The following is a 20,971-nucleotide window of genomic DNA, read 5'->3' on the forward strand; positions in this document are numbered from 1 at the left end:
TAAAAAGTATGTCCATGTACACTATAGTATGCACGCAATACTTGGTCGGCGCTCCTTTTACATGAATTACTGCATCAATGCGGCGTGTCATGGAGGCGAGTAACCTGAAGTGTTATGGAAGCCCAGGTTGCTTTGATAGTGGCAATCAGCTCATCTGCATTATTGGGTCTGGCTGGGGTCTCTCATCTTCCTCTTAGATTCTCTATGGGGTTTTGGTCAGTCAAGTTTGCTGACCAATCAAGAACAGTGACACCATGAACATGAAACCAGGTATTGGTACTTTTGGCAGTGTGGGCAGGTGTCATGTCCTGCTAGAAAATGAAATCAGCATCTCCATAATAGTGCTTTATAAATGTCAATGGTCCCAAAAAAAGAGTCAAAAGTGTCCGATCTGTCCACCGCAATGTCACAGTCCTAATAAAAATCGGAGATCGCTGCCATTACTAAAAATGACTTAAAAGTAATAATAAAAATTCCATAAATCTAATTTTGTAGACACAATAAAATTAGCGTAAACCAATCAACGTACGCTTATTGTGTTTTTTTTTTACCAAAAATATGTAGAAGAATACATATCGGCCTAAACTGATGAAGAAATGTTTTTGTTTTTTTGGGGATATTTATTATAGCTAAAAGTACAAAATATTGTGTTTTTTTTTTTCTAAATTGTCGCTCTTTTTGTTTATAGCGCAAAAAATAAAAACCGCAGAGGTGATCATATACCACCAAAGGAAAGTTCTATTTGTGGGGGAAAAAAAACAAAAGATTTCAGAATTTGTTCTTCACATCCATCAATCCTTCTATGTTTTCATCAGGTAGTCTATGCCTAATTTTATAACAGTATCTCAAAAAAGTGAGTACACCCTCAAATTTTTGTAAATATTTTATTATCCTTTTATGTGACATCACTGAAGAAATTGCACTTTGATACAATGTAAAGTAGTGAGTGTACAGCTTTCGTAACAGTGTACATTTGCTGTCCCCTCAAAATAACTCAGCAAACAGCCATTAATACCACTGGCAACAAAAGTGCGTGCACCCCTAAGTGAAAATATCCAAATTGGGCCCAATTAGCCATTTCCCTCCACGATGTCATGCGACACGTTAGTGTTACAAGGTCTCAGGTGGGAATGGGGAGCAGGTGTGTTAAATTTAGTGTTATTGCTCTCACTCTCTCATACTGGTCACTGGAAGTTCAACATGGCACGTCATGGCAAAGAACTCTCTGAGGAGCTGAATAAAAGAATTGTTGCTCTACATAAAGATGGCCTAGGCTATAAGAAGATTGCTAAGATCCTGAAACTGAGCTGCAGCATGGTGGCCAAGTCCATACAGCAGTTTAACAGGACAGGTTCCACTCACAACAGACCTTGCCATGGTCGACCAAATAAGTTGAGTGCATGTGCTCAGCGTCCTATCCAGAGGTTGTCTTTGGGAAATAGATGTATGAGTGCTGCCAGAATTGCTGCAGAGGTGGAACGGGTGGGGGGGGGGACAGCCTGCCAGTGCTCAGACCATATGCTGCACACTGCATCAAATTGGTCTGCATGGCTTTCATCCCAGAAGGAAGCCTGGATTACTGAATTACTGGATCCATGTCCTGTGGTCTAATGAGACCAAGATAAACGTATTTGGATCAGATGGTGTCAAGCGTGTGTGGCGGCAACCAGGTAAGGTGTACAAAGGCAAGTGTGTCTTGCCTACATTCAAGCATGGTGGTGGGAGTCTCATAATTGGGGCTGCATGAGTGCTTCTGGCACTGGGGAGCTACAGTTCATTAACCTCACTGGCGGTACTCCCAAGTGTGGCCCGGGGTTAATTTTCAGTACCAATAGTGGAAATCTCGAGCCACGGGATTGCAGTGCAGTAACCAGGTACAGTTATTTACCTTGTCCCTAGGATCCTGCGATGTACTCCTGCTGTGCTCTCCGCCAGATGCTTCGCCAAATGCATCAATGTTCCCTGCAAACATCGCCAAGCATGGGGTGGAGCCCGGAGGCAAATTCAAAAAAGTACATAAAAACATAACACACAAAATACATTGTAATCTGTAGATTACATTACTGTATGAAATCATTTCACCTCAGTTTTGTCCCTGGTGTTTGTCCAGTGCCCTGCCTGCACTTTTATATTATATATACCGTTCTTTCTGCAACTTGGAAACTTTAGAACATCCGTGGTATCCAAAAAGTGTCCATCTACATCAAAAGTGGTTTAAGACCAGTAGAAAATAGTGATAGTGAATTAGAATCACTTGCAGAATTGAGCGCTAGTGATTCGTGAGGAAATTCGTCATCAGGCTCTGAAAGTGACAATTGCGACAATTCTGCGACTGAGCTCAGTGGTGTGCAAACTTGGTGCCCTAGTGACTGTGGTACAGATCACGTAGCACTGAGCTTGGTCGCAGAATTGTCTCTGTCGTCACTTTCAGTGTCTGATGACAAATTTCCCCACCTATCACTATCACTGAATTCTGCAAGTGATTCTAATTCACTATCGCTGTTTTCTAGCTAGTCTAATACCGTGTTTGATGTAGAGGGACGCTTTCCATTGTCTTCATTGTGATGTCAGAATTTGTGAAATCCCATGTTTCAAAATGTTTCATACCCGGGATGTTTACTAAACCAAAATGCAGTGTCTAATATTACAGCGTGTTATTATTATACTAGTAATATTGCACCCTTGCTTGGACAAATTTCAGTGTTTTTAATTTGATTACATTATTGAATAAAATGCATTATTATTTTTAATTTTATATATATATATATACACACATATATATATATATATATATATATATATTTATTATATTATAATTTATGATTTTGTGTTTCAAAATGTATCATACCCGGGATGTCTATTAGACTCTTGTTTGGACAGATTTAAGTGAGTTTTTCCTCAGAATTACAGGCCTACAATATAAAACGCCAAATTTCAATGCAAAACAATGTACCGCATTGACATTAAAAAATCTGACATAATCATATCGCCAGGGAGGTTAAGGGAACTATGAGTGCCAACATGTACTGTGACATAAATGAAGAAGAGCATGATGCCTTCCCTTCGGAGACTGGGCCACAGGGCAGTATACCAACATACGACCCCAAACACACCTCCAAGATGACCACTAAAGGTGTTGGACTGGCCAAGGATGTCTCCAGACCTAAATGCTATTGAGCATCTGTGGAGAATCCTCAAACGGAAGGTGGTGGAGCGCAAGGTCTCTAACATTCTCCAGCTCCAAGATGTTGTCATGGAGGAGTGGAAGAGGACTCCAGTGGCAACCTGTGAAGCTCTGGTGAACTCTATGCCCAAGAGGGTCAAGGCACTGCTGGAAAATAATGGTGGCCACACAAACTATTGACACTTTGGGCCCAATTTGGACATTTTCACTTAGGGGTGTACTCACTTTTGTTGCCAGTGGTTTAGAAATTAATGGCTGTGTGTTTAGTTATTTTGAGGGGACAGCAAGTTTACACTGTTATACAAGCTGTACACTCACTACTTTACATTGTATCAAAGTGTAATTTCTTCAGTTTTGTCACATGAAAAGATTTACAAAAAATGTGAGGGTGTACTCACTTTTGTGAGATACTCTACATCAGGGATCTGCAATTAGCGGACCTCCAGCTGTTGAAAAACTACAACTCCCATCATGCCTCTGCCTCTGGGTGTCATGCTTGTGGCTGTTAGAGTCTTGCTATGCCTCATGGGATTTGTAGTTCTGCAACAGCTGGAGGTCCGCTAATTGCATATCCCTGCTCTACATATTAAAGAATTATACAAACAAAGGAGGACTTGTATCAAGTCACCCATAAACAGATGTAAAAATAGATGTAAAAGTCTCCCAGCTTAAGGGAGAGATGCTGTATGTTAGATTAACACAAGCAAGGGAACATACCGTACAGTACAGCTATTTGTGTCTGATATCAATGTATTTTTTATATAAACTATAGTTCTTTGTAGGTTGGTGTTTTTTAAGGCATATTAGCCAGCTTTGTACATTTCTTTTATTTATTTTACAGAACTACTGTCATTCATTGGTTCTTAGGTGTAGCCATCTTCTGATCTGCGCTTCATATCTGTCAATAGTCCCTGTGTGCAGTCATTTTCACCCCTTCTACAAAGAAAGAACCTACTACTCTAATATGAAAACTGACATTTATTACTAGAAGCTGTATTATCAATGATATGTAATGTGCTTTTCTGTCTGAAAATCAAAAAGGTAACATCCACTACTGTATATTCTCTTTTGCTTTTTTTGTCCACCATTACCCAACTGCCCACATGAGCTGCCAACATAAGTTACCTCTTATATTGTGACAACTACAGAAATATTCTCTGCATACCTGGGTTAAAAGTGTCTCCTTCTCTTCTGACTCTGCAGTGCTGAGAGGCTCAGACTCATCAATCTTTCTCTGTTCTTCTTTTTGAACCTGAGATGCATTTGGGAGGTCTGAATTCCTGGGGACCTGAAATCAGAAGTTAAGATGAGAATCTGCAGCGGTGTGGCAATGTTATTAGGCGTTCACACTCATATCACTCTTTTTTTTTTTACAACACATAATACAGAAATGGAGCAAGGGAAAGCTGATAAAAGGATTGACGGACTTTTCACAGTAAAACATTTGTCACGAAGAATAACCCTGAACCTGTGCTAATAACCCAAGACTGGGAAGTAAGAACACTTTAGCACTGTGATACAAAGCAGCCCCTTTTACAACACTTCGAGCATTAACAAGAAGCATACTAACCATAAAATATAACTGCAGTAAAGCCAAAACAACAAAACACTTTTGTTGCGTTTTTAATAACCTGCTGTAGCCACAAAGAAAACAAATGTTTAGAACCCGTGCAAATAACGTATTTTTTAAACTAAGTTACAAAGTTAAAGCATCTAAAGTTCTACAACATAACCCCATGTGATTTTTTATTTTTTTTTGTCAATACAGAATTGCTAAAGATAAAAAGAAACTTTGGAAGATGCTGGTTAAAAAAGAATTGGTATTATGAAATACTGTAAATAAATCACTCATAAATGTCTTCATCAAAAAGTAAACGAGAGCATACATTTTTAATTTCACAAAGTTCCCAAACTTCAATGTTGTGCATGCCAAGGATGAGGGTTGCTCCATTTTATCTTCACCCTGCCATGGTTCAGTCTGTTTGGCCGCGTACACACGGGCGGACTGTTCGCCCAACCTTGTCCGCTGAACAGTGTTTGGGCGGACAGTCCGCTCGTGTGTGGGCTTTCAGCGGACCGTTTCAGCGGACAGTTGGACGGACAAAGTCTTTCGGAAATTCCGAAAAACTGTCCGCTGAAACTGTGTTTGAGCGAACAGTCCGCCCGTGTGTGGGCCAGTCCGCTGTACTTTCGAAATGAGCGGACTGTTCCCGCTCGGAAAGTCCGCCCATTTCGAGCGCGTGTACAGGTAGGCGGGGCCCGCGAAGGAGATGTCGCGGGCTCCGCCGCCTGGAATGGGCTTAAAGGGGAACCCCAACGCCGAAAAAAATCGGCGTGGGGGTTCCCCCAAAGTCCACACCAGACCCTTGTCCGAGCACGCTACCTGGCCGGCCAGGAAAGGGGGGCGAGCGAGCGCGCCCCCCCTCCTGAGCCGTACCAGGCCGCGTGCCCTCAACATGGGGGGGTGCCTTGGGGAAGGGGGGGCCGCGCGGCCCCCCCACCCCAAAGCACCTTGTCCCCATGTTGATGAGGACAAGGGCCTCTTCCCGACAACCCTGGCCGTTGGTTGTCGGGGTCTGCGGGCGGGGGGCTTATCGGAATCCGGGAGCCCCCTTTAAGAAGGGGGCCCCCGGATACCGGCCCCCCACCCTATGTGAATGAGTATGGGGTACAATGTACCCCTACCCATTCACCTGTGAAATAAAGTACAAAAAAAAACACAACACAGGGAAAAAATATTTTATTGCACAGCTCCGGGGGTCTTCCGTCTTCGGGGGTCTTCTCGCCGGACTCCTCCGCTATCTGTGTGTAGCTCTTTTGCTAGCGGAGGAGTCCGGCTTTCTTCCTCCCCGCCGCCGGCCTCTTCTCCCGACTTCGGGGGTCTTGTCCCCCTCTTCGGTTCTTCTGCCGGGCCACCGCGCCTTCTTCTAGCTCTTTTGCAGGCGGTGGCCCGGTCTTCTGTCGCCGCTGCCTTCCGTTCTTCTGTCGCCGCCTTCGGTTCTTCTGCCGGGCCACCGCGCCTTCTTGTAGCTCTTTTACAGGCGGTGGCCCGGTCTTCTGTCGCCGCTGTCGCCGCCGACTTCCGTTCGTGTTCTTCTTCTTGTTCTTCTTGTTCTTCTCCAGGAGATGTTGACACGTCGCTCCCTCCGGCCGGAATGCCAGAGCCGCGCTGTGCTGTCACTTATATAGTGACAATGGGGCGGGGTCACATGGTATATGTCACATGGGTTGGTCACATGGTGACCCCGCCCCCTTACGATGTCATAGTCCCCATGTGACATCAACCCATGTGACCAACCCATGTGACATATACCATGTGACCCCGCCCCATTGTCACTATATAAGTGACAGCACAGCGCGGCTCTGGCATTCCAGCCGGAGGGAGCGACGTGTCAACATCTCCTGGAGAAGAACAAGAAGAACAAGAAGAAGAACACGAACGGAAGTCGGCGGCGACAGCGGCGACAGAAGACCGGGCCACCGCCTGTAAAAGAGCTACAAGAAGGCGCGGTGGCCCGGCAGAAGAACCGAAGGCGGCGACAGAAGAACGGAAGGCAGCGGCGACAGAAGACCGGGCCACCGCCTGCAAAAGAGCTAGAAGAAGGCGCGGTGGCCCGGCAGAAGAACCGAAGAGGGGGACAAGACCCCCGAAGTCGGGAGAAGAGGCCGGCGGCGGGGAGGAAGAAAGCCGGACTCCTCCGCTAGCAAAAGAGCTACACACACATAGCGGAGGAGTCCGGCGAGAAGACCCCCGAAGACGGAAGACCCCCGGAGCTGTGCAATAAAATATTTTTTCCCTGTGTTGTGTTTTTTTTTGTACTTTATTTCACAGGTGAATGGGTAGGGGTACATTGTACCCCATACTCATTCACATAGGGTGGGGGGCCGGTATCCGGGGGCCCCCTTCTTAAAGGGGGCTCCCGGATTCCGATAAGCCCCCCGCCCGCAGACCCCGACAACCAACGGCCAGGGTTGTCGGGAAGAGGCCCTTGTCCTCATCAACATGGGGACAAGGTGCTTTGGGGTGGGGGGGCCGCGCGGCCCCCCCTTCCCCAAGGCACCCCCCCATGTTGAGGGCACGCGGCCTGGTACGGCTCAGGAGGGGGGGCGCGCTCGCTCGCCCCCCTTTCCTGGCCGGCCGGGTAGCGTGCTCGGACAAGGGTCTGGTGTGGACTTTGGGGGAACCCCCACGCCGATTTTTTTCGGCGTTGGGGTTCCCCTTTAAGCCCATTCCAGGCGGCGGAGCCCGCGACGTCTCCTTCGCGGGCCCCGCCTACCTGTACACGCGCTCGAAATGGGCGGATTTGCCTCCTCCTTACGTGGGCGAGTCCGTTCATTTCAAAAGTTGAGCGAACTGTTTGGCAAACAGTTCGCTGAAACAGTCCGCTCGTGTGTGGGCAAGTCCGCTCATGCAAATTTTGAGCGGACTGTTTGCCGAAACTGTTTGCCGAACAAGGTTGGGCGAACAGTCCGCGCGTGTGTACGCGGCCTTTGTTTCAGTGCTCATCTGCTGCTGTCAAACATGCACTCTATTTCTGTCTGTCAGTATACCTCTGCTTTTTATGTCGCATACTGTTGGGTTTCTAAACATAAAGCGAAATAAATGCTAATTTTTCAAAGTGGTTGTTTATTTACCCTAGTAAATAAGGTGACATTTACTGATCCAATCACATGTAAGGGAACAAACCTTGGATTTTTGCTAGCACATAGACCCCTTTCACACTGGGGTGTTTTTCAGGCGTTTTTCATGCGCTTTAGCGTTAAAAAAAGCGCCTGAAAGAAGCTGCAACTGCAATCCCAATGTAAAAGCCCGAGTGCTTTCACACTGAGGCGCTGCGCTGGAAGAGCGTCAAAAAAAGTCCTGCAAGCAGCTTCTTTGCAGCGCTTTTGGAGCGGTGAATACAACGCTCCTAAAACGCCCCTTCCCATTGAAATCAATGGGAAGCGCTTGTAAAACGCCCGAAAAACGCCTGAAAAACGCTATTGGCAGCAGCGTTTTGTGGGCGCTTTTAACCCTTTATTTGGCCACTAGCAGGGGTTAAAAGCGCGCCATTAACGCTCAAAAAACGCTGGTAAAGCGCTGCTAGTTTAAGCGGCGCTTTACGAGCGTTTTTCGGGCGCTGACATTTCACATTGGGACTGCAGATGAGGCTTCTTTCAAGCGCTTTACAGGCGTTTTTTTAACGCTAAAGCGCTTGAAAAACGCCTGAAAAACGCCCCAGTGTGAAAGGGGTCATAATTGGATGACTGAAGAGAACAATGTTTCAACTGTGGCTACAGACATCAGACAGTATGTCCATCCCAACCAAATCCAGCAGGGTTCTGTTTTCTCAAAAAGATACAGGGGTCAATTTACTAAAGGCAAAAAAAACTGTGCACTTTGCAGTGAAGTTGCACACTCCAAGCAAATTTTCTCCAGAGCTTAGTAAATGAGGGGAAGCTCTGCTGACTTCCATCATCCAATCACGTGCAAGTAAAAATTCATTTTTTTACATTTTCCTTGCATGTGAATGGGTATTTGCAAAGTGAAGCTTTACCTTATTTACGCTCTGTTACAACTGAACTTGCAAAGTGCACAATCTATTAGCCTTTAGTAAATCGACCACAGAAAATCACTTACTTGAAAGCCCTTGTACACACGGTCGGAGATTCTGACGGAATGTGTCCTATTGGACCGTTTTGTCGGATAATCCGACTGTGTGTGGTCTCCATCGGACTGTTTCTGTTGGAGTATCCGACCGACCAAGTTTTTCAACTTGTCCGTAAAATTTTCAGACAGAATGCTCCGATCGGACATACTCCGATCATGTGTAGCCTACTCCGACGGACAAAGTGCCACGCATGCTCAGATCAAATTCCTAGACCAAAGCTATTGGCTACTGGCCTGAATGTAGTCCCGTCGTAACGTTATGTACAATTGGATTTTCCGACAACTTTGTCCAACTGTGGGTATGCAACAGTTTCGGACAAAATCCGTCGGACAAAATCCAACGGATTTGGTTGTCAGAATGTCCAACCATGTGTACAAGGGCTTACACTGTTGTACTGTAAAGTGTATAGCATGAACATACCAGCTACAGGCACTGGTTTTAAATAGAAACTGCAGAGATTCTGAAGTACATTTTACCATTTAGATCTGTCAAGTAATGAGCCCATTCTGGCCCCACCAGCATCATTTACTTTATCGTTTTTTTTTTATTACTGCAAATTGCAGGGCATTAAATGGAAATCATCTGTTCATATAAATGTATTAGGTGGGTGCTCTTGCAGGTGCATGCTTAACCACTTCCGGATTTCCGCCGTACATTTACTGCGGCAGGACAGTCCAGCTGCGTGAAACAACGTACCTGTACATTGTGCGCGAACATGGGTAGGGGGCCCACATGCGCCCCAGCATCATTTTGATTTGTTACCGAACCAATCAATCATCAGGTCCAGGCCAATAATTTATGGCCTGGACCTGCTGATCGGTTATGGTGAATGACAGAACCTCCTGTACCTGTGTAATGTAAACACAGGCACAGGAAATTATGCAATCTTCTCTCTTGGAGCCCTTTTCGGTTCCAGCATGCAAGGAGGAGAGTACACAAGCACTACACTGACACCAGTACACATAGGCACATATTTTACCCTCTGATCACCCCCCCCCCCCCCAGTTAACCCTTTCACTCCCTGACACAAAGTAAAGTGTACAGATTTGTTTACTGATCACTGTATTGGTGTCACTTGTGATGCTAAACAGCGTTAGGGGCAGTTAGCGGTAGCTAGCGTCACTTCCAGATCCTAGATCCTAGATAGTTTCAGGGTACCCAGCATATATTCCCTAATAAAGGTTTAACTTCTTAATCACCCCCAGTGAACTCTTTCACTCCGTCACAGTGTCATTCGTACAGTGTACAGATTTTTTTTCTGAACACTGTATTAGTGTCACAGGTGATGCTAGTTAGCTAATTAGCATGAGGGTCCTGCCACATATTCCTTAATAAAGTTTTACCCCTGATCGCCCCCCCCCCCCCCGTTAACCCTTTCACTCCCTGTCACAGTGTCATTAGTACTGTATAAAATAAACAGAAATGGTGCTGCGTGCTGCCAAAGTGATATATAAAATACAGTGACTTTATTTAAATTGACCTCTAAGCTTCTGCAAATACAAATTGTGTTCCCACAATGGTAAGTGCTGATTGAAAAAAGGTGTGTATTTGTGCTGCTTAAATCAGATTGCCTAATTATATGACCAACCTCTGGTCATCATCTGACATCAACCCCTTATACACTTAATGACGGGGACGCTTTGCCGAAGCTCCGGGCGGACGAAAAAGCCGTTTGTGAGTGGAAAATGAGGGCCCTTGCCTACGGCGTGGCTCCTTAGCCTTCCTGGCCTGTGGGAGTAGTGTACTCTTACCACCTGTGGCATTTTTAATAATGTCATCCAAAAAGGCTCCAAAGAGCCGGTCGCCAAGGAAGGGAAGATACATCAGGGCTTTTTTAGATGCCTGGTCAGCAGACCAGCATTTTAACCAAATCAGGCACCTCAGCACCACTGCTGACACTGAAGCCCTGGATAACAGGGGAAGAGTATCCAGGGCCGCGTCACAAACGTACTTAAGGCCTTGCACTAGTTGGTCTGCTAGTTCTACGCAGACAGGAGAAGCCTGTTGTTCTCCCAATTCGCGGTGCAAAAGTTTTTGCCCATACAGTGTCTGTGACACAAGTGCGGATGCCAGTACTGGTCGCATGGTTAACCCCACAACCATAAACAAGGAACGAGCCACTGCCTTGGTCTTCCTGTCCGTGGGAGCCTTAAATGCAGGAGTCCCCTCTACCGGGATCGTGGTTACTTTGTTTAACCTGGATACTGGGGGGTCCAAGACCAGAGGAGCCGACCACTTCTTGAGAAGGCTTTCCTCAAAAGGATAACGCACCGCCATGTATTTGGGGACCAAAAAGGTCCATTGCGGTCCACCCCATTCCTTGTAAATAAACTTGTCAAAATAAGTCATATACGGGAACACCTTAGGTGAACGGGCTGGTTTATGGGACCCAAAAGGGACGGCTACATCAGCAGAGGGATCTGCTGGCTCCTGAATCTTCAGGCTATCACGCACAGCTGTGAAAAGTGCTCCAACAACCACTTTAACGCACACGAACCCGGACGGGGACTCACTGTCCGAATGGTCCTGGTCAGCATCATCTGAAACGAAAGAGCAGGGGTCACCAGCCTCAGCAGGGTCCCAGTCTGCATCAGAGCTCTCCCTAGAGGACGGGGGGGGGGGGTAGGGGCCGGTTTTAAGCACCTTTGCGGCCACGCCCTGCCTCCATCCTGGCAACGAACGAATTGAGGACCGCCGACAAAGCATCCAGGGCACTGCGCATTTCTCAGGCGAACCGGTTGCAATTGCCTGCATTTCAGGGGAAGAAACATCAGTTTCTGAAGCCATGCTGACCTTACCGTGTCTGCCACCTGAAGGGGACTTAGGACAGTGATGGTCCCACCCTCCTAACTGCTGCTGGCTGAGGGGCTCTTTCCTGCAGGACTCCCCACCTCGACTGGTTCTGCGATGTCCAGCAAATAGTGCCTGTGTTCTCTGTCAGCTCCCAGGTGCAGAGGAATTCCCACTGTGTCATCCTAAGCTGCTGCTTATGGCGCTGAAAACAAGCTGCAATGGGCTCAGGCTTCAAGAAAATGGCCACCAGCATCCAGTATAAAGGACAATATCACAGGGAAAATGTCCGGCAGTTACAGGAGAGCATGCTGTTCCTTGCCCTCACCTAAGATGGGCGCGAACACTGAAAACATGAGGAACAGTGGCAGAAAATAGCAGTGATCAGCGATGCAGGGATTACAGGCACCCCCAGGGAGAGAAAAAGCACACCACAGGGCACAGCCAGCCAGCACAGCCCCCCCCCCCCAGGTGAGAGCCCCCCGGAGAGCCCCTGTACATGACACACACACTGCTCAGCAGCCACAGGCAGCATCCCCACAGGGAGGGGGAGGGAAGATAGGGACAGGGAGAGAAGAGAGGGAGGTGAGTGACCCCTGAATTGACCTCCCAGGGAATGCCCAGCTGCTCAGTTCCACCGAGGCAGGGAGAGCTGTACTTACCAGTCCTGAAGAGCTAGAAGACATTCCATCACAGACCCACTCTCCGATCAGTACGAGGTGGCTGTTGGCCTCGGCACACTGTGACGCAGACATCAGTAGCCCGGTCACATGTGCGCCCCAGAACATAAAAGCTCACCGATCACCTCTGGAGCGGAGGTATGTCGTGGTCGGCCCAGCGTGTAGCTCTGACTTGCACATGGCCAGACTAGGGAGACTACAAGGATAAGGGTATCCAGCCTGTCACCCAGTCGGCTCTTGATAGCAGATCACAGGATCTTTCATCTTGCGCAAAAAGCAAAGCTTCTGCAGAAAAAACACGGACCGATGGGCCCGTCAGGGTTCCTAGGCCCTTCTCATTCACTAGTCAAAATAAGACTGATGGCTGCATGGCAGGCTGGGGGGTTGTTACCTAAGAGATCGCCCCTTGGGCAGAAATAAAAGTTCTGTGTTTTTCATAACATGTTATGCCTAGTCTTCTCCTAAAGGTGGCGTGACAACTCAATGGCTAAGAGAGGAGCTGTGTCAGTCGGTGAATATAAGAGAAATACTTTTTACTCACCCTCTCATAAGATGTACTCACATCTAGATCATTTTCTAATATCCGCTCCTCTACTACCTAATGTTGTTGCCTCCGAAATGAGTCCCATCACTTGGTTCGATCATGCCCCCATTACCCTGGACCTACATACCGCCCTACCCAAAACCTGTCATTGGCATCTCAATGAGTGTCTCTTACGGAATGTTGAAACTAGCAACCGACTCCAACTGAAATTAATAGAATATTTCCAGTTAAATGAAGGCTCTGTTATGGATACATCCATTCTGTGGGAGGCCCACAAGGCCTTTTTCAGAGGTGAATGCTTTTCTGCTGGCCTGAAGGAAGACTCTATTAAGCAGAGATCGGAGCTCCTGTCTCAATTACGCACAGCAGAGATGCACTTACTTTGCTCTCCCACAGTAGCTCACTTACGGGTGGTGGTATCAGTCCGGAACCGAATCAAATCCTTAGACATGAGCAAAATTACAAGTCTATGTTATGGTCGAGGCAGAAATTTTATGAATTTGTGGATAAACCACATAGAATGCTAGTTCATAAACTCAAACCCCTATCTATTCCTGACCATATAACACAATAAGATGGTACCCCTACCTATTGCCCACAGACTATGTCCAGGGTATTTGGAGACTTTTACAACAAACTCTACAACTGCTTAAGTTCAGACCCAACAACCCAATTCACACAGGAAAAGCTAAATAACTTTCTATCATCTCTACAACTTCCAAAAATGTCTCCTGACCAATGCTCTTCTCTTATTGTACCTAGAACTGTTGAAGAATTAGTTGACATGATTAAACCTCTCCCTGTGCATAAAACTCCTGGCCCTGATGGACTCTCATACTTCTATTAAAAAACCTTTTCCCCAATTTTAGCCCCGCACATGTTAAACTTATTCTGAGCTCTCCTTAAAGGTACCTTACCTCACCCACGCATATATCACCGTCATTTCTAAACCTGGCATCGACCCATAGCTCTCCTAAATTCGGACTATAAAATTTTCACAAAAATACTAGAAAATAAACTCTCAGTGATACTGTCATCATTGATACACAGGGACCAAGTGGGATTTGTCCCCACGAGACATGCAGGCGATAATACGCGACGCACAATATATCTCAATGATCCTTAGTCTAGGTGCCCAGAAGGTGTTCGATCACCTCAGTTGGCCCTTCATGTTTGCAATCCTATCGAAATGTGGTATCTCAGGCCCCTTCATACAAGCTCTTCAAGCTCTATACTCAAGTCATACCTCACAGGTCCAGCTCTCCTCCCATATTTCATAATCTTTTTCCCTTTCCATTAATGGTATGAGACAGGGTTGTCCTCTGTCACCTTTTCTTTTTATTCTCAGCTTAGAATCCTTAGCTCCACATTTCAATAAGCCTAATTTCCCCAAGGGCCAACAGATCACCCAATTCACATGGTTGATCAACAAGGGTCTTTACAGACTTGCTTTATAGATCATAAGGGGATAAGACAATATGACTGCTTTAGGGAAACCTTACAAATGCACAACACAGACTTTTTATCTGTGCTAAATTATCCACTCATGAGAACCTTATTGAGAGACCAGGTGGACAGAATCACTAGGACCCTGTTTGAAAACCGGTGTATATGAGGACCTGAATCACTGGGAGGGAATTCCAGTATGGCAATGACCCAAAACACACAGTCAATGCAACATGCAAGGAGTGGCTCAAGAAGAAGCACATTAAGGTCGTGCAGTGGCCTAGCCAGTCTCCAGACCTTAATCCCATAGAAAATATGTGGAGAGAGCTGAAGGTTCGAGTTACCAATCCTCAGCCTCAAAACCTTAATGACTTGGAGAGGATTTGCAAAGAGGAGTCGGACCAAAAGATGTGTGCAAACCTGGTGGCCAACTACAAGAAAGTCTGACATCTGTAGTTGCCAACAAGGGTTTTGCCACAAAGTACTAAGTCATGTTTTGCGAAAGGGTCAAATACTTATTTCACTCATTAAAATGTAAATAAATTTATAACTTTTTTGAAATGCATTTTTTTGGGGGATATTTTTGTTATTCTGCCTGTCACTGTTAACCACTTGCCGACTAGCTCACATACATTTACTGCTGCACCTATCTGTACGTGCAGCAATGGTGCTTTCAGTTTCCTCCCAGCAAGCATGCCAGATATGGGGTCAAGATGTATAAGCTATGACAGGGCCACAGACTGTACATAAAGTTGTATGGTTTACGAGGGAAAAGACAGTCACATGGAGTCCCCCAACTGCCCAGACTACATGGGGAGCGCTGGCAAGATTGTTTGGGACTTGGTGTCACCCTTATTCGGAAAGGGGTACCACTTGTACATGGACAATTATTACACAAGTGTGCCACTTTTTAGTTACCTTCTTGATTTTGGAAATGGCACCTGTGGCACCGTGCAATCTAATCGCCAGGGCTTCCCCCAACGGCTTGTAAAGTCCTGACTTACAGACAGGGGGAGAGAACTTGCTTGAGATGTAGTCATTTGCTTGCAGTGAATTGGAGGGATACACAGAATGTTTTTGTTCCGTCCTCCTTACTGGATTTAACAGGATTATAGGCAGAAAAACACACTGTTTTGATATCCTTATATCCAATCTCCCAGGGAAAACTGCACCAGAGGGTTGGGTCACACAGTGATAAACTCGTTTCAAATCATAGAAAAAGGAAAACAAACTCCATAGTGTAATCCCATTAACAAACGATTTATTAGTATCCACAACAACACCCCCTTTTAGGACTTGCACTTACATAAACATAATAAAACAGCATAGTATCACACAAGGTCGCACCAGAAAATCAGAACTGGGATCGCGCGGTGTCTCCTATCACGTTAAGCTGCCTTTTTAGCAGTGGTGAGCGCTGTGTCTCCGAGCGCCGTGCTGACGTCACTGATGGTCATCGTAAAGTCACACCCTGACGCCTTTCTTCATCAACGTCATCATTTGAAGGCGTGGCTTTGCGGTGAATTGACCCCTCCTTTATACCGCTAATAGACCAGGGAGGTTTAACCCATGGTATTGTGCAGCATTGCAAATCCAATCCAGATATTGCTATCCAGCCAGATTGCAATCAGGAAGCCAGCGCCATCAAACACACACAGACAAACGTATGTGTATGTGGAGGCAAGCACGGTACCAAACACAATCACCCATAACTGACTTGATATTCATTCCGCATTATTATATAAAAACTCTATTGCACAATATATATATATATATATATATATATATATATATATATATATACAGTCATAATAATACCATAATACTAACAACTTCATTATCCTTTAAGATAAATTATTTCAATGTCAGTTTAAATTAAAGACCATAATTTAAGAGTGGCGTTTCATTTGTTTAAAACAACATTAATATAAAATAACGACCCCGGGTTAAAATTAATTAATCTAAATTAATCTAAAGAATATACATATATACAATACCACCATATTTAAGGGTCAGTTCACACCAGATGCAGTTCCGTGCTCTTTTTTTCTGCACTAAAAATGCATGCACAGTGTTTTCCATGTATTCCAATGGCTCTAGTTCACACCATGCAGTTTCTGGTCAGTTTCCGGTTGGTTTCTGGTGCAGAAACTGACCGGAACTGAGTGTATTGGTGCAGAAAAAAACAGAAATGCATGGAACTGGCCCTAAAATATATATATATATATATATATATATATATATATATATATATATATATATATATATATATATATACACCTTAAAAATGTATTTAAAAAAAAATATTATATATATTGACTCAATCAAAAGAATCAAAAATGTACGCCCTTCGATAGCCTGAAGGCGGTGCTTGGTTTTCGGGTCCTCTACATGGCTAGACTGATAAAAAAAAAAAACACACGTGTGGTATCCCCATACTCAGGAGAAGCAGCAGAATGTATTTTGGGGTGTAATTTCACATATATCCATGGCAATATATAATTTCAGTGACAACTTTTTTTTTTGTCATTTTTTAATCACTTGTGACAAAAATAAAACATTCTGTGTGCTGAACATGCATCTCAGCTAATTCCTTGGGGTGTTTACTTTCCAAAATGGGGTCATTTGGGGGGGGGGTTGTACTGCCCTTCCATTATAGCACCTCAAGAAATGAGATAGGCAGTCAGAAACTAAAAGCTGCATAAATTCCAGAAAATGTACCCAAGTTTGTAGACGCTATAACTTTTGCTCAAACCAATAAATATACGCTTATTGAATTTATTTTACCCGAGACATGGCTAAATGCATTTTGGCCTAAATGTATGACTAAAATTTCGTTTATTGTATTTTTTTATTTTTATAACGAAGTAGAAAATATCTTTTTTTATTTTATTTTTTTTATTTTTTTAGGTCATCAAATACCACCAAAAGAAAGCTCTATGTGTGAGGTAAAAAGGATGCAAATTTTGTTTGGGTACAGAATTGCATGACCGCGTAATTACCAGTTAAAGCAGCACAGTGCCAAATTGTAAAAAATGCTCTGGTCATTAACCACTTGCCAACATATATACGTCGGCAGAATGGCATGGCTGGGCCAAGTAACGTACCCGTACGTTACTTTGAAATTTGCGCACCTGCCGCGAGCTCCGTGACTGTGCCCGCAGGGCCTGCGGACTCGATCACCACGGGGATACCCGCAATCGTGTCACGGAGCTCAAGAATGGGGAGATACCGATGTAAACAGCATCTCCCCGTTCTGCCTAATGACAGGACACTGATCGTCTGCTCCCTGTCATCTGGAGCAACGATCAGTGATCACATCACACAAGCCCATCCCCCAGTCAGTTAGAAACACTCCCCTAGGACACACTTAACCGCTTCCCACCCCCTAGTGGTTAACCCCTTCACTACCAGTGACATTTTTACAGTAATCAATGCAATTTTAAAGCATTGATCGCTGTATTAATGCCAATGGTCCCAAAAATGTGTCAAAATTGTCCGAGGTCTCCGCCATATGTCGCAGTCACGATAAAAATCGCTGATCGCCACCATTACTAGTAAAAAAAAAAAATGGCATAAAACGATCCCCTATTTGGTAGACGCTATAACTTTTGCGCAAACCAATCAATAAACGCTTATTGCGATTTTTTTTTTACCAAAGATATGTAAAAGAATATGTATCGGCCTAAACGGAGGAAAAAAAATGTTTTTTTTTTATATATTTTTGGGGAATATTTATTATAGCAAAAAGTAAAAAATAATGTGTTTTTTTCAAAATTGTCGCTATTTTTTTGTTTATAGCGAAAAAAATAAAAACCACAGGGGTGATCAAATACCACCAAAAGAATGCTCTATTGGTGGGGAAAAAAAGGATGTCAATTTTGTTTGGGAGCCATATCGCACGGCCGCGCAATTGTCAGTTAAAACGACACAGTGCCGAATCGCAAAACGTGCTCTGGTCAGGAAGGGGGTAAATCCTTCCGGGGCTGAAGTGGTTAAAATAAACCTACCATTAAAATTATAGACTAATCATTTCTTTGTCAGTGAGCAAAATTAGCAGCGGATCAAATACTTTTTTCCCCTCACTGTATTGGCGAAATTTAACCCAGATGGTCAATGCACTTGGGTGTCATAGATTGTCATGAAGTCTGACAGTTGTCCTGTCCTGAAATTTTTTTTTCCCAATTCTGAATTTCAAGTGTGTGAGACCAGGCAGCTGACAGGCCAGCAACTTCAAATTACTCTTTAAGTGGAATGGGAGACGCCATCTGCACACTGCACTGCTGCATTACAAGATATGATAGAACACTACAGTATGATGTAGGATGTTTCTACCTGGATCGGCAAAATACCTGTAACTAATGCTCCATCTTTAGTCCTCTCCCTAGTCTTGATGCTGGTTGCATTTTGCATCCAGCAAAAACATCCATAATTGAATTGCATGTTATCACCTTCACATCCAGTGACCCTATATACTCCATGTACTTAAGATATTTGGAGTTACCATCAATAGTCACTGTTCCTTCATGGAATTTGGCCTCTTTTGGGGTCAACTGGTTTGGGGTCCCGCCTGGCGGTGCTGTCTCTCCTTACCAGTTGGCACACTTTTTTTTGCGGTTTTTTATCTTGCTCTTGAGCTATGACTTCCAATCCTTGAATCATCAGCACATAGGAATAATTTTGAGAAATTTGGAACTGCATAACCTTTTGTCCCTGAATAAGACCTTTACTATTTCTGTTGAAACTTGTTTGATGCACTTCTGCCCTATATTCACAGGCAGTTGATCAATGTTTTCATATGTGATGTTATGTGCTTGGCTTTTATGGATTAATTTTATGTGTTTTTCTTTTTTTTTTTTTTTCAATGTCTCATTTATAAACTTAGTATTTTTGTATTATACCCTACTGTTTCTGGTCTGTTAAAGTCCCAACTTTTCAGGAACCCCTTTTTTGTTCATTGTCTATACTAAGGATGTAGGCAAGAAATAATTCATCCAGCTAGCTGGCGAAATGTTTTCTAGAATAAATTAGTACACCCAACAGATTTGTCTTATTTTACCCACTGTGTATATTATATATATTATATATATATATATATATATATATATATATATATTTTTTTTTATATGTTCAGCAAAGTATTGCATATTGTATTTCTAGTCTAATGGATACCATAGTCCTGCTATTATATACTGTCTATTATAGCAGCACTGTAGTGCTACTAATATATTATTATATTGCAAGCTTATAGTAAACTCTGGCTGCAAATCAGACACAAAAAAAGGGAGCTGCTTCATACAGGGATTTGTTGCAAGGTATTTTCAGTATAAAAAAAATACTATCACAAATAAATTATAGTGCTTCAATTTTCTTCTGAAATATGATTCCTTCAACCACAATATTATAAATAAAACTGAGGGAGCAAAAGAACAGGCCTCAGGGATAAAAAGAAAAGGTCTTGTATAAAGAGATAGTCACAGTTATTATGATGTTCACAGATCTAGCAAGATTGAACTATTAAAATTTACCTGTAGAAATCACTTGAAATAACAATAGCATACAGCAGTCATTTCTAGAGTTTTTGCAGTCGTACAGCATGCTAGCTGGGTTTTCTGCCCAGATATAGAGAAGATACTGAGATCGCATCCCTTGAAAACCTCTAACCATATAGCAAGGATGGTAAAAAAAAAAATGCATCTTGGTAAGTAATGGGGAAGTTAAGATGAAGAAGCAAAGTATTTTCTGAATTCTGATATTTTTTTTAAAGTCTGAGTTTGCAAATAGCTAATTCTCCACTGTTCTCAAAATGCAATGTATAGTTTACAGATATGTTATAAACTGAGCATAGAGGTGGTTAGTTTGCAAGTTTTGAAAGTAAAGTTTTATAATGCCGCGTACACACGATCAAATTGTCCGGCGAACTTAGTCCGCCGGACCGCATTTCACCGGACAATCCGATCGTGTGTGGGCTTCAGTGGACTTTTTCAGTCTTTTTCAGAAAGTAGTTTTGACTCAAAATATGTCCGCCAGACTTGGGTTTCAGCGGACAATACGTTCGTGAGTATGCTAGTCCGGCGGACTAAGAATGACGCATGCTCAGAAGCAAGTACGAAAAGGAAGCTATTGGCTACTGGCTATTGAACTTCCTTTTTCTAGTCCCGTCGTACGTGCTGTACGTCATCGCGCTAGCAAACGCCGGACTTTCTGTGTGTCCGTGTGTGGCCAAGTCCGTTCAGTAGAAAGTACGCCGGACTATCCGCCGGATTGTTTGCCGGACTAAGCACGCCGGACAATTCGATCGTGTGTTTGCGGCATTAGAAATTCTGTAGCATCAAAAATAGGATTTTTGTACACACTGTTAATCCCTTTTTCTGAGTTTATTGGGAGACACAGCTTTAGTAAGCAACCTAAAGCAGCCACTTACAAGAGAGATGAGGACTAGGCATATTGAAACCTGAAGGCCAGACCACCTGAGGCTGTAACCCCTCCCACCTGATCAGTTGTAACAAGCCGTCTAAATAAAGAATGATAGCAGAGGAGGGAGCTTTTTCCCTCAGTGGGCTAAACTGAGTAAAGGATTTAAAATAAGTACAAAAATCCTATTTTCTATATCATCAAAGTTAGAGAAAATATGTCCAGAAGACCAGGTTACAGTCTTACAAATCTGAGACAGGGA

At 44.1% G+C, this 20,971-nt stretch overlaps 1 protein-coding gene across 1 annotated transcript in view; it reads right to left on the bottom strand.

Moving 5' to 3' along the window:
• The window catches only part of SMARCA1 (SNF2 related chromatin remodeling ATPase 1), a 264,681-nt gene that overhangs the window by 64,300 nt on the left and 179,410 nt on the right, over positions 1-20,971 (bottom strand). The window contains exon 19 of the mRNA XM_077478748.1: positions 4,350-4,472. Within this exon, the coding sequence (XP_077334874.1) occupies positions 4,350-4,472 (123 nt within the window). The remainder of the gene's footprint in view (positions 1-4,349; positions 4,473-20,971) is intronic.

This window comes from Lithobates pipiens, unplaced genomic scaffold, assembly GCF_037356315.1.
Source record: "Lithobates pipiens isolate NorthernLeopardFrog02 unplaced genomic scaffold, aLitPip1_a1.2 Scaffold_1, whole genome shotgun sequence".
Lineage (NCBI taxonomy): Eukaryota > Metazoa > Chordata > Amphibia > Anura > Ranidae > Lithobates > Lithobates pipiens.